The 12,912-nt window shown below is 40.5% G+C and overlaps 1 protein-coding gene across 5 annotated transcripts in view; it reads right to left on the reverse strand.

Moving 5' to 3' along the window:
* Positions 1-12,912, reverse strand: part of LOC105061974 (NACHT, LRR and PYD domains-containing protein 12-like) — a 40,680-nt gene that overhangs the window by 14,487 nt on the left and 13,281 nt on the right. For all 5 annotated transcript variants that reach the window (XM_074358834.1, XM_074358837.1, XM_010946110.3 and 2 more), the window contains 4 exons: positions 10,534-10,621; positions 9,407-9,451; positions 4,529-6,188; positions 2,472-2,561 (listed from right to left, as the gene is read on the reverse strand). In XM_074358834.1, coding sequence (XP_074214935.1) covers positions 2,472-2,561; positions 4,529-6,188; positions 9,407-9,451; positions 10,534-10,603 — 1,865 coding nt within the window. In that variant the 5' untranslated portion in view covers positions 10,604-10,621. The remainder of the gene's footprint in view (positions 1-2,471; positions 2,562-4,528; positions 6,189-9,406; positions 9,452-10,533; positions 10,622-12,912) is intronic.

The raw sequence follows: 12,912 nt of genomic DNA on the forward strand, positions 1-12,912 counted from the left end.
AAATCTACTTTACACAGACCCCGTTTTCTTTAAGCTAACTTAAGTGGGTTCTTGTTCTGGGCAACCAGATTATTCCCAAGCAGGAAATGGCACCAGAAGAGCAGTTGTAAACCACAGACCATCAAATAAAATGTTGGAACTGGCTGAAAAGGTGCATCAGGGAGTGATGGGTAGTGGGGATTCCTGCATCCCAAGAGTCTGCAGGAATGAAATAGACTGGAAGCTCGTTCATGTTCTGAGCAGTGATATGAGAAACCATCAAAGCAGGTCCGGGGTTAACCCCGGGTTTACAACACGGCAGAAATTTGCCACCCCTAAAGAATCCCTCCAGGCTGCGTACAGAGGATGTCAGCACCAGCTGGAAGCGAGGACTGTTGTGGCTTCTCAGCCCCATGAAAGAGAATCCTCCCTAGTCCCCAGTGGGCAGAACTGGGGACAATCAGATCTGAACAGGGCACTCATGCCACTGCCAAGGAGGTGAGTCGGCAACTGACAGGGCCTGGAGGGTCTGCTGGTCTAGACCACTGACCAAAGGATGGTGCCATCCTGAGAGTTTCTCTCCCCTAGCCCATCACCAGGATAATAGTCGGAGGGGAGTCTGACTACAAAACTCCTAACGAATTCAGATATGAAGAACAGAACATACTCCAATGGGAAATCAGTTTCCAGAGGGAGGGGACGCAAGGGGGAGGGGGAGGATGGTCTGCATCTCCCTCCTCTGATGACTATAAGCTGCGCTGGAGGGAGCTAAATGTATGGTTTAGCCTACAGGAGGAAGGATGGTGAGGACTCACACCTGGACCAGACTGAGACAAATGGAGGAGCTCTGGACATCAACTGGAGACTATGGACCTACATACTGAAGCCATCACAGCCCTGGGACATCTGTGCAGCAGCTGGATGTGACTTCAGGCTGTCTCTTGTTGGGGCAGATGTGGACAACCATCAGGACTGGGGGCAAGCTCCCTAGCCTGCACTTGTCAGAAATGTCCTTGGGCTTGTTTATATCCTCTTAGGGCAGGGTTTCCTAACTTTAGCACTCTTGACACTTGAGGTTGGATAATTCTTTGTTGCAGGGGGCTGTCCAGTATACTGTAGGATGTTTGGCAGAATCTCTGGCCTCTATTCACTAGATGACAGTAGCACACTCCCTCCAAAAAATTTGTGACAACCAAAAATGTCTCCACCGCGGGAGGGTAAAATCGCCCCTGGCTAGGAACCATGGAGGCAGTGAGGTACTTAGGAGTAGTATGAACAGGAGGAAGACAGTTGCAAGGGTGGGGAAAGAGTTGCAAGGGGAGTGTTCAGCAGTGCCCAGGGCCCTTAAGACAGGAGGTTAAAAGTTGGGTCTGGCGGTCACCTTGAGCCAATCTGGGCATGGGGTGAAGAGGGGTCAGAAGCCCAACTGCAAGGATTGTGGAGTGTGCAGAAGTGAGGAAGTGCAGTCAGTGCTGGGGGCTCCTCTTCGGGGACCTTTGACTGTGAGGTAGATCCTGCACAGTGTATTGGAGTCATGTCCACTATACTGTTCAATGAAAAAAATATAATGGCTAATTGAGTGTTTTGTGAAACAAAACCTCCAAAAATTCTGTAAGCATATGTGTATGCTATGTATATTATAGATTTATGTGTGCCTTATGTTACAGATTTATGTTTGAATAAGCAAAAAAGGTCTGGAAAAATATTTAGCATATAAGGTATTAACTAAGGAGGGTGGGATCAAGATCGGAGAATGGGAATCAGAAGTGTGGGTTTGGGGTGAGGTTGAGGTATGGGGCAGTAGGATGGAGGGCTTTTATATCTTTATATATTTCTGTGTTGTATAAAGCAAAATAAATGCTCACAAAAAATACAAAAAGTAAAAGTAACTGAATTTACTGGCTTGGGTGGGTTTGGAAAGGCCACTTCTTCCTCTGGGATGGGAGGGAGGAAAAAGCAGACACTGATCTGCCTGGCAAGGGGGTGGGAAACCAGGGGGGCTCGTGTCTGTGTGTTCATGATGTGGACAAACAGACAAGGCATCTGAGAGTGAGCAAGGACATAAGGTCAGGGCGGGGGCGGGGGCTTCTGAGAAATGGCACTTGGTGGAATAACTGCACAGAATGGGGGTGGGGAATGGAGGGAGAGAAAAGGAAACTAAAGTGGGAGTCTGGAAGGAAAAGGCAGGGGAGCCAGGTAGGTCCAGGATGGGAACCAGATACAAACCTTAAGTATTACAGCCTGACACCCACTAGCTACAGCAATAACAGCACATACAAAAGGGGAAGAGGCAGGAGGGGTTGGCAGGGGTCTGTGCCTGATTCCCTGTCCCTTCTAGGCTTGTAGCATATCTTTTCATTTGCTGTTCTGCTATGGAGAAGCTCAGCACTAGTTATACTTTGTTTTCAGGTCCAATCAGCTGGGAGTGCAATTTCTAGCAACCCAGTCTTTACCTGAAAATACCTAAGATTTTAAAGTAAAGTTCAACTTACTTTAGGTCTTTGATTTTACAGTATGGATTACGCAGTGCTTGGCAGAGCAAGTGCAGTGGAGACACTGGCAAATTGCGCAGTTGGAAGGGCCTAAAAGAGACAAGAAAGTGAAAATAATTTAAAATGATTGAAGATAAAAATTTAAGTAAAACACTTATTTTGGCTTCTGTTGCTATACTAGTATTAATTTACCTCTTTCAAAAACCTTAGGCGGTCTTACCCCATTTTGGAGATAAGGAAATTAAGGCACAAAAAGTTAAGTAATTTTCCCAAGGTCACAGAGGAACAAAATGAAGGTCAATACTCAAATCTATTTGGCTCCAAAGCCAAAGCCATGTTATTGTGTGCCACGCACCAAGGTAGGCACTTTACATATAGAATTTATCCTATCTGGTCCTTAATCCAATGACAGGTATTATAATCACTATTTTGCAGATGCTCAGAGAGGTCAAGTGACTTGCCCAAGCTATCTTTATAATATAACTGATTCTTGGTTGTCAGTACTAACGGAAGAATTAATGACAATAATTGAGAACTAGAAAAGTTCAATACAATTGAAAAATGTGGGAGTTAGGGGCACCGATCCCCTCCAGTCAAAAATTCATGTAAAACTTTACAGTCAGTCCTCCCTATCCCTCCATATCCGAGCTTCTGCATCCAAGAATTCAACCAACCTCAATATTGTAGTATACATTTATTGAAAAAAAAAATCCATGTATAAGTGGACCTTTACAGTTCAAACCTTTGCTGTTCAAGGACCAACTGTAGTAAATTCTCACTTAGTCAACATGCTTGGGAAAAGAGTTTTGGGGTTTACAATTTGAAGAGAGTTTAAGCTCTCTGATAAAGTCAATAGGATTGAAGTTTGGGGACTTCACCTAAGGCTGGTTTTCTGGAAAGCCAGAATGAACCAGAAGCCCCTTTTTGCTTGCATCAGTGCTTAAAAATCTCTCAATGTATGCTGTCTGTTATTTTACTTTATAATATATAGTTGAATTGAAGCTGTCATGAATTCATCAAGACATTGCAGCCAAGGTCCTTCATAATTCCAAGTTCATGTAATTTTTCCTACCCCTTTCCCTCTGGTCTTAAACACAAACTCTTGCTGCACCTCTCTTCCCTTCTTCACTTCCCACAAACACAAATACCCCATGCTCATTTCCACTTCTATGTTACTGCCCACTGAAGAAATACAACTATCTGAGAAAAGACTCAGGTTAATGCACTTTCCAAGTCGAACCTTCTGCCCACTCTCATCTCCTTGTCAAGGTCTCCTACCCCTCAGCTGGCCCAACAAGTAAAGGAGAGGCGCTGTCAATATTAAACTGAGTATTGAGAATGGACCTATGATCAGTGGCATTTTCCAAATAACAAAGGTATAAGTCTTCTTGGCTGCTTTAGCCAGTAGAGCTGTATTTGTAGTATACAGAGTCTGTATTGTATAAATGGTTTACCTAAGCCTCTTTCAACCCCAGCTCTTGACTTTCCGTGAAGGTGCAAGTCTGGCAAAAAGAACTAAGGCTTTATAGCAATATTCACAGGAGTGCAGCTCTGCCCCTTACTAACCTGGTGGTTTTTGAGGCCTCAGTGATGAAGTATATGTAGAGGAGAGTGATGACCAATTCAACATGAAGTTTACAATCTTTTCCAGAATAGTTATCAACACCAAAATAGCAGAGTCCCCAAAAATAATCTTAATGACTTATGTGCTCATAACTTTTTATAATTAGAAAGCACCTTCACAGAATGACATTGAAGACTAATAAACACACATACTCACATACACACACTTATAGTGACTAGCACAGTGCCTGGCACATAGTAAGTGCTCAAAAATGTTAGCTTTCCCTCAGTGTCTACATAGGCCAGTGTTCAATATGTGATAAATACTCAAATCCTTATTGTGTTGATTGACATAAAATATGGAAACCAGAAATAATTAATTTTATTTACTGACAATGCTATAAATGATCATGCACTTGAATACTTGAAACAAACAAGAAGGCCCATCATTGCAGTAGGCCAAAACACTGAAGAAAATACATTAATATACTCACTGATTAAGCGTTAAGGTTGGTGGCATGAATGCTGAGGCTCGATCTTCCTCCTCAAATCCAAGTAGGTGCTGACACTTCAGAGACACTGACAGGTGACTGTGACTGCTTTTTACACAGAATGACATAGCCAGAATGTCCATTTTTGTATAGGTAGGTTGAAGCAGTATAATTGACTCTAACTCAGCAATTATCCTTTTTGCATATTCTTCTTCCTGAATCTCATACAAACAGCGGAACAAGTCCATTGGCTCAGTCTGTAACCTAGAAGATTTATCCTTTATTTCTTTCTCAGTCCACTTCAGTAACTCCTCTCGAAGTCCTGGAGAGACTTTTCTTCCAAAAGTAGTTTCCACAGTCTTTCCCTTTCCTTTATGTAAGAGACCAAATAAGAACTGTATTGTTAATGATGAAAACCCTTTTCCATACTGCTGGAATATTTCTTGCCACGTTTTCCCCACTTGATCAAAAAACATCCAGCTGCTGTCATTCTTCAGGGCATAGAACACAGCGGAAAGGAACTCTTGGAAACTGAAGTGAAGGAAAGTATAGACACTGACACCACTTTCAACTTTTTTCAAAAAGTGATTAAGAAAAGTGCAGTTGGTATCATACACTCCTATCCCATGTCTTCTGAGGTCACTGACTTGAAATAGGACCTGCTGGTTCTGCAGTCCCTCTGCAGCCAAAGAACAAAGGCCCCACAGGCAACTCTGTCCCTTCCACACTGAGATGCCTGTAAGGGTTTTGAGGCACTTGGAAAAGTAGAACAGATATACATCAGTCATGGTCTTAAGTGACCTCATAAGAGTCCTGTCACCATCTCCCTGTGACTGCAGGACACGGCAGATCATCCAGGAGATGATGGGAAGAGCAGACATAATGTCAAGGCCTTCATTTTCTCGCAGACCATAAAAGACTCTCATTGCTGCATTAGCACCTGAAAACTGACTTAAGAAATATGCTTTTTTTTCAGCATCTGTAAACCATAAGATCTCTGCCTGGATAGGTTGTTTTAACAGAGAGTGGAGCTTCTTCATGGTTGTAGGCCGGGCAGTTATCAGGAGGGAGGATTCAGGGAATAGTTTTTTCCTCACGAAACTACGTAAGAGGGTCTCTACCGGCTTCTTCTCCTGGAGGTTGGCACTAAGATCCTCTTCCTGGTCACATACAGGGTACTGAAGCTCAGGAAATCCATCAAGAATGAACAAAAGCTTCTCTGGATATACAGGAATAACGTCCAGGATTGGTCCATTTATATCTTGGAAAGTTTTAGCGATCAGGTCAGCAGCACTAAGTTTAGCAATATGGCTTATTTCTCTGCAGTTTACATAGATGAGATAGTCAAATCTGCCTGGAGTAACTATTCCTGCTGCCCAGTCAAACATAAACTTATGCACCACAGCTGTTTTCCCAATCCCAGCACATCCCTGAAGCACCACAGTTTTGGGTGAGCTGGAGCCATCTTCTTCAGGATCAAATACATGTTCCATCTCAATAAAATTATCTTGTTGAGGAATTCCGCATGCTGGCTTTTCTGATATACAATGTTCTTTTACAACAAGCAATCGTGACTTTATATGCTTGCCATGGAGATAACATTTATCAACTCCTATTTTTTGGTATTTTTCCTTTAGATGTTTTCTAAATACTTCCCGGTAACCTAATAAGGTGACACCAGAGTTAGTAATCACAGAATCCTAGACAACAATACAAACAACAACGTTATAACTAATATCACCATCACCACCATCTCCACTTGGATGTCTCAAAGGCTGCTCAAACGTCATGTATCTGAGCCCTTGACTGCTACTCCGCTGCCTAACCCCCTAAAAAAAACCCTCCCCAGGCGTCTCATCTTAGTGAAATGGTGCCAGCCTCAGAAAAATGTTAGGAGTCATTATTTCTTTTTTTCCTTGAATCCTCCGCATCCAATTAGCAAGGCCTATCACTTATACCTCCAAAACAAGCCGTCAATCCATTTATTTATCACTACATCCTCAAATACCACCCAAGTACAAGGCACTACCAATTCTTTACTGGACTGCTGAAATGGCCTCTTAATCATGTACTCTTGCCATCTATGGCTTCTCTCTACACAAGGAGCCAATGTAATCTTCTAAAAGTATCAATTACATCATGTCACTGCCCTGCCCAAAACTTTTCAAGAGCTTTTCATTACACTTGATATAAAATTCAAAATCCTTACCTTATCCTACCAGGTGTGCTACAATCTGGGCCCTACCTACCTCTGCTCCCCAGCCTCTTTTTACATCTTTCTCCTTCTCAGTCCTTACACTAAAGCCACACTGGCTTACTTTTAGTTTCTCACAAATGCCATGTTCTTTCCCACTTCAAGGCCTTTCCACCAACTATTCTCTCTGCTTGGAACACCCTCTTCCTGTTCTTCTCATGGAGAGCCCCTTCTCATCCTTCAGATCTTAAACATTACTTCTAAGCACCCAATTTAAAGCAGATTCTCTCTACCACTCCCTTTCCCATGACCCCGTTTTACCTTTATAACACTTATCACAATTTATAATTGTCTTGTTTATTTTTTCATTATCTATCTTTCCCACTAAACAGTAATCTACATGAAAACAGGGACCTTATCTGTCTTCTTCATCACAGTACCCTAAGTACCTAGTGTGGTGCCTGGAACATGGTAGTCAATAAATATTTATTGAAAATGGCTATAAATGCTTGTTTTTGAATTAAAAAGAAGTCATTTATTATGCCTATTCTGTGCCAGATACTATACTAGGCCCTTTACATATATTTTTAATTTAATTCTCACAATTTTCCCGTAAAGTAGGTATTATCCACACTTTATAGTTGAGGGAACTGCAACTTATTCCAAGGGTTTTAAGTTTATAAGTGTGCAATCTGTGTTTAGGTCTTGTGCTCAGAAGACCCATGCTTGGTGTAATACTCTGCTGTTCCTATCTTGAAATTCTTAAACAAGGAATCTTGCTTTTACATTTTGCACCGTACCCCATAAATAAGTAGCCAGTCCTGCTTATAGCATTTGGTAACTTGTCCTAGATTTGGCTGCTAGTAAGTGGCAAAGACTTAATTAAGAGACTTAATTAAGACTCAGGTTTGTCTGAAGCCATGGTTTATGTGCTTAAATATTATACCACATAGCTTTTCACTTTCTGCAAATAGAAAAAATAATCCAAAGAGTCAGTTATCTAGTTCAAACTTCTGTTAAGTCAATGTCTAAACTAGTGTGAACGAAAAATACTGCAACCATATCAGTAAATAAAGAATGCTGAAGCCTTCAAGTCATCAGCGGCTGCTACCACCCACCAGTGAAGACAAGCCTGCAGCCTGGCCTCTGCAACCACTCACAGTGGTGCACCCTGAGGGGACTCAGAATAAGAAAGGACAGGATACTGGCCCTAAATAGCTAGGGGCTTGTCAAAGGAATGAATTCAATGAGCCCAAATGTTTACTTCCTCCCATACAGAGAAAAGCACTAAATTCTTTAAATTGAGATGCCTGGTTTTCTTTAGTTAACAAGTAATCTTTTAATGCTCCAACTACCCGATCTTTGTTGTAAAACTCCTGTATACCCTAGCTCCTCCCCTACCTCTTCTGAGCAGTCCCTCAGAGCAATCTGAAAGGCTGTCATCCCAGGCTAGAAGGGGTTCCAGTCCTCAGAAATGTCCGCCAAATAAAACATAACTCTCAACTTTTAAGCTGTGCATTTATTTCAGTCGACACTAAGATTTCCCAATTAAGTTTTCCATGGAACACTTTTGCAAGATATTAACAAAAGAACGGTGAAAAAGGTGTCCTGTGGTCAAATAATGTAAGGGGAATGCACATTCTACCCCTTTTTAGAGTTCTCAATGCATATTATCATGTGAAAGGCTCTTAGAGGATCTACAATTAAAAAAAAAAACAGGCTGTTTAACTTTGTTCAATTCAGTTCAATAATTTCTGGTCTTAAATGACTACAGAATCCTTTTTCAAAAGCAAAATTATTAATTCCTGGAGAATAGTAATCTGTAAAACTCAATTTGGGGAATGCTGAGCTACATAAATGTTGGCAAACTTATTCTGTAAAATTCTGTAAACAGTTTAGGCTTTTAGGTCTCTGATGCAATTACAGGCATACTTCAGAGATATTGCGGGTTCAGTTTCCGACCACTGCAATAAAGCGAATATTGCAATAAAGCAAGTCAAACAAATTTTTTGGTTTCTCCATGCGAAGTTACATTTACACTATACTGTAGTCTATTCATTGTGCAATAGCATTATGTCTAAAAAACAATGTACATACTTTAAAAAATACTTCATTGCAAAAAAAATGCTAACCATCATCTATCTGACAGAACAAGATTGTCACAAACCTTCAATTTGTTAAAAAAAAAAAAAGCAGTATCTGTGAAGCGCCATACAGTGAGGCACAATGAAACAAGGTATGCCTTTACTCAGCTCTGCCATCTTAGTATGAAAGCAGCCATAGACAACATGTAAATGAATGGACATGGCTGGTTCCAGTAAAATTTTATTTACAAAAACGGGCAGCTGGCTGAATTTGGCCTACTAGCTATAATTTGTTGACCTCAGTCTAGATCATTCCAGAAGCAGACTGGTCTATTCTGTCCAGAAAGTTTTGAACATCTGGTGCTTGACCACCACCATCAGTGGTCCTCCTAGTAAGTGAATACCTATTCTAAATGATGTAAAGTCCTCTTTGTTATGATAGTCTGGGGCTTCATGGATATTGCCAAAAAAAAAAAAAAATCAGATTGTTGCCCAGTGAATATGGGGGACGAAATGGGAGAGGACTGAGAATGAGTAGCTGGGTTCATGGGAAGCACTATTCTGAAAACTTATAAAAAACAGTAAAACAGAAAAGACATCTACCTGTAAGCTCCTTCCATGAAAATGAAGCTAGAGAACTTGAAGCAGCTGTGGGAGGAAAAAGCTAGGTTAAGAGTAGCGCAATACACATTCATACCAAAACATGAAATATACAGAAATTTAACCACACTGTTACAGCCATTCATGCTGTTCCCCAAACAGACATATAACAAAGAAAGAAACCCACCTCACATTAGATGTCCAACATAAAATAAAACCTAAGAACTTCCCTCACAGATATACTTAAAATGTAAACATTTATATTTATATGATTAATAAGGAAAACTTTAGGCATGAACTTTAAGGGGCATACATTATTTGAAGTGATTGTTTCTGACATTTTTACTTTCCTTTGAACATTAGCGTATTGCTTCTGTTGAGCCTAACTAATTAATGAGAAAGAATAAGGTACTGCTGATACTAGTTCTACAGAAATATACAATCACCTACATTCAAATGCATATACACACACTCAATCCAAACACTTATATATATAGGTATATAGATAAAAACACACAAGCGCGCACACACACACATGCACACCCCTCCACATTCATACAGGATTTTAGTACTTGCACACCTTTATAGGCAAGAGTGAGACTAGGTGTGACTAGGTGGATGGGAGGAAGCAGAGCCTGGAGAGGCAGATATTAAAATGTCACAGAAATGGGCAGCAAGAGAATGGTCTGGTGAAGATAACCAGTTTCTAGTCCCCATAGCTAAACATTCCTCGGAGTTCAGGAATCAGCCACTGGGGGAAGAATTCCAGCAATCTTCACTCTACTTTTTTGTGGTATCTCCTGTGAAAAATCTGTGGTTACAATAAAGGGAGAGACTTAAGTCTTTCATGATTATAAATGCTTTAGGGACTATGGAAAACAGTAGAAACAACAGTTGCATCTTCTTTCTGTCTTTCTTTTTCCTCACTTTGGGAAACACAAAAAATTGTAGGGAGATTATTAATGGGTAAATTCTGTATCCATGTAATATCTTAATATACACACACTTATATACATACAACACAATTTTTAAAATTCAGAAGAATCCCAAAGTCCATGAGGAGAAGAAGTAGGGGAAAGAGAATGAACAGGATTACCTAGCTTATACCCTTTCTTACCTCAGTCACTCACCTTTATGTTTAGACAATAAACTCCAGGTACAAGCAGGTCCCATATCTTTTCTTTTCTTTTGACTGTTCATCCTGGCAAATCAAGAAGACTGTAATCCAAAACAGAAATGATGACTGTAAGGCCCAGTGGAAGCCCAAAGTAAAAAAGTAACTCAAGAAAGACTAGTCACCTAAGGCATTACGAAGCTGGGGGAGAGAGAAGGCCCAAAAACCAAGTAGATAGCTGGGATGGGACTAGGAGATCACATGAAGATAGACCAAAACCAACAGTCTTCAACTTGAAGAGGAAAAAAAATAAAAAGAGGATAGAATATCTGCAGACTTTTGAAGAGTACAAATATGGAGAATGCCAAATTGAGCTCTATATTGGGTTACTAAGGGAATAGGATTTAGGGAGTATACCTCTAATGCTTGTGGTCAAGACAAGAATGACTGTGTCCCTTTTTTTTTTTTTCTTATTTTTTTATTGACATGTAGTCAATTTACTGCTGTGGGACACAAGGCTGCCAGTCGCTAAGCCAGTGACATGCAAGTTGGTAAAACAATTTACCAGAGATTAAGTATAAGAATAGAAAGGAGTTTATTAAGGTGTGCTGTCATAGGCAACAGTGAGCCACAAAGGCAAGGGGTGCCTGTATGAACACTGAGGGCTGGTTGTTGGGGTGTTTTATAAGGTCAAGTCACAAGGTACCAGATTGGCTTGTGCACAAGTCTCTGGTTGTAGGTGAGGTAAGAGGTTTAGGGTCCATGAAGGGCTGTGAGGTTTGACTCTGATAAGGCAGGCATTACCTGGAGCTATTAGTTTGTTAGGGGAAACATGCCCAGTAAAGAATGTACTTTATCTCTTGAGGGAAAAATGACTCTGTCCTTCTACAACACATTTTGGTACCATTCATAAAGGGAGAATAAGACCACAGATTAGAATACTGTGGTATAAGAATCAGTCTAGAGAGTCAGGAGATCTAGGCCCTAGACCATTTCTAAAACTATCCACCTATGGACCTTGAGTAAGATTCTTCTACTTTCTGGATCTATTTTATTATTTTCAAAATGGCAGAGGGAATGTTAGCCTAGGTTTCTTTCCAGGTTGAACACCGTAAGATCAGTGGTTCTAAGTCCCAGCTGCACATTAGAATCACCTTCACACCACCCTCTAGAATTTTTTTTGCAATATTACTTATCAATTTCTAACACACTTGGTAATTTTCTTATGTATTAGGCTTATTGTTCATTTTCAGTCTTTCCCACCTACATTTAATTATTGGCCCCAATTCTCAGACTTTGCCATGAACTTGGTGATCCACACAAAAGAAGTAGAGCTTATTTTCCCACCTTTTGTCTCTGAGCTCAGCTTTGAGACTTGCTTTGGCTAATGGAGTGTACACAGATGTGACTTGAGCAGGGATTGAAATGTGCCTGCACGGTTCTACATGCCCCCTCTTGTGATCTTCTGCCACTGGCATGAGACAAGCAATGAGAGAAACAAGCCCCAGGTAGTCCATTGGTCTAAGGATGAGAAATGCATGAAGTAGAGCCACCCCAGTTTACTCAGTCCTACAGCACGAAAAGTAGAGTCACTCCTGCCTAAATCAAGAGTTGCCCAACAGAACCCTGCTTAATCAGCTGAATCCCAGCTGGCCTCCAGATCTGTGAGAATAAGTGATTAATAAATTCTTAATTTTTCATGCCACTGAGATTTTGTGGTTGTTATATATTGTGGCAACAGTTAACTGATACATCTTGCTGGAAAGTAAATGTTTAGAAAATGTTTGGCATGGAGAAGATATCCCTTAAATATGTGTTGAATAAACTGAAGGAATGAATAAAATCTTTTTTAAAAAAATCCAATGCCTAGTCTGCATTCCTGATAAATTAAATTAGAACCTTTGATAATGAGGTTTGGCATCAATTTCTTTTCAAAGTTCCCTAGGTGATTCTAATATGCAGCCGGGGAAGAGAGCCACTGTTCTAAGATTTAGTTATTTCTGATAGAGGAGAGTGTATTGGTGAAGCACACAGGCTTTGCAATCAAACAAATGTGTTCAAGCCCTGACTCTACCACTTACTATGTGACAACCACTGAATTAACATCTCTAAGCCTCAGATTCCTCAACTATTAAGTAGGGATAACAAGAGCACTTTCCTAATAAGGTTATTAGGAAGATTAAATGAGGTATGCATTTGAAGTATTCAGTATACTACATGGTACACAGTAAGGGCTCAATAATCCTAAACTGTAGCTAATGGTGTTGTTGTACCATTTGATATGGAGTAAAAATGTCTTTAAACTTAGATAGACCTTACTTAAATTCCATTTCCACTGCTTTCTAGCAATACGACTTTGAGTAAATTACTTACTCTCTAAGACTACAGTAATCCA

The sequence above is a fragment of the Camelus bactrianus genome, chromosome X (assembly GCF_048773025.1).
Source record: "Camelus bactrianus isolate YW-2024 breed Bactrian camel chromosome X, ASM4877302v1, whole genome shotgun sequence".
Classification (NCBI taxonomy): domain Eukaryota; kingdom Metazoa; phylum Chordata; class Mammalia; order Artiodactyla; family Camelidae; genus Camelus; species Camelus bactrianus.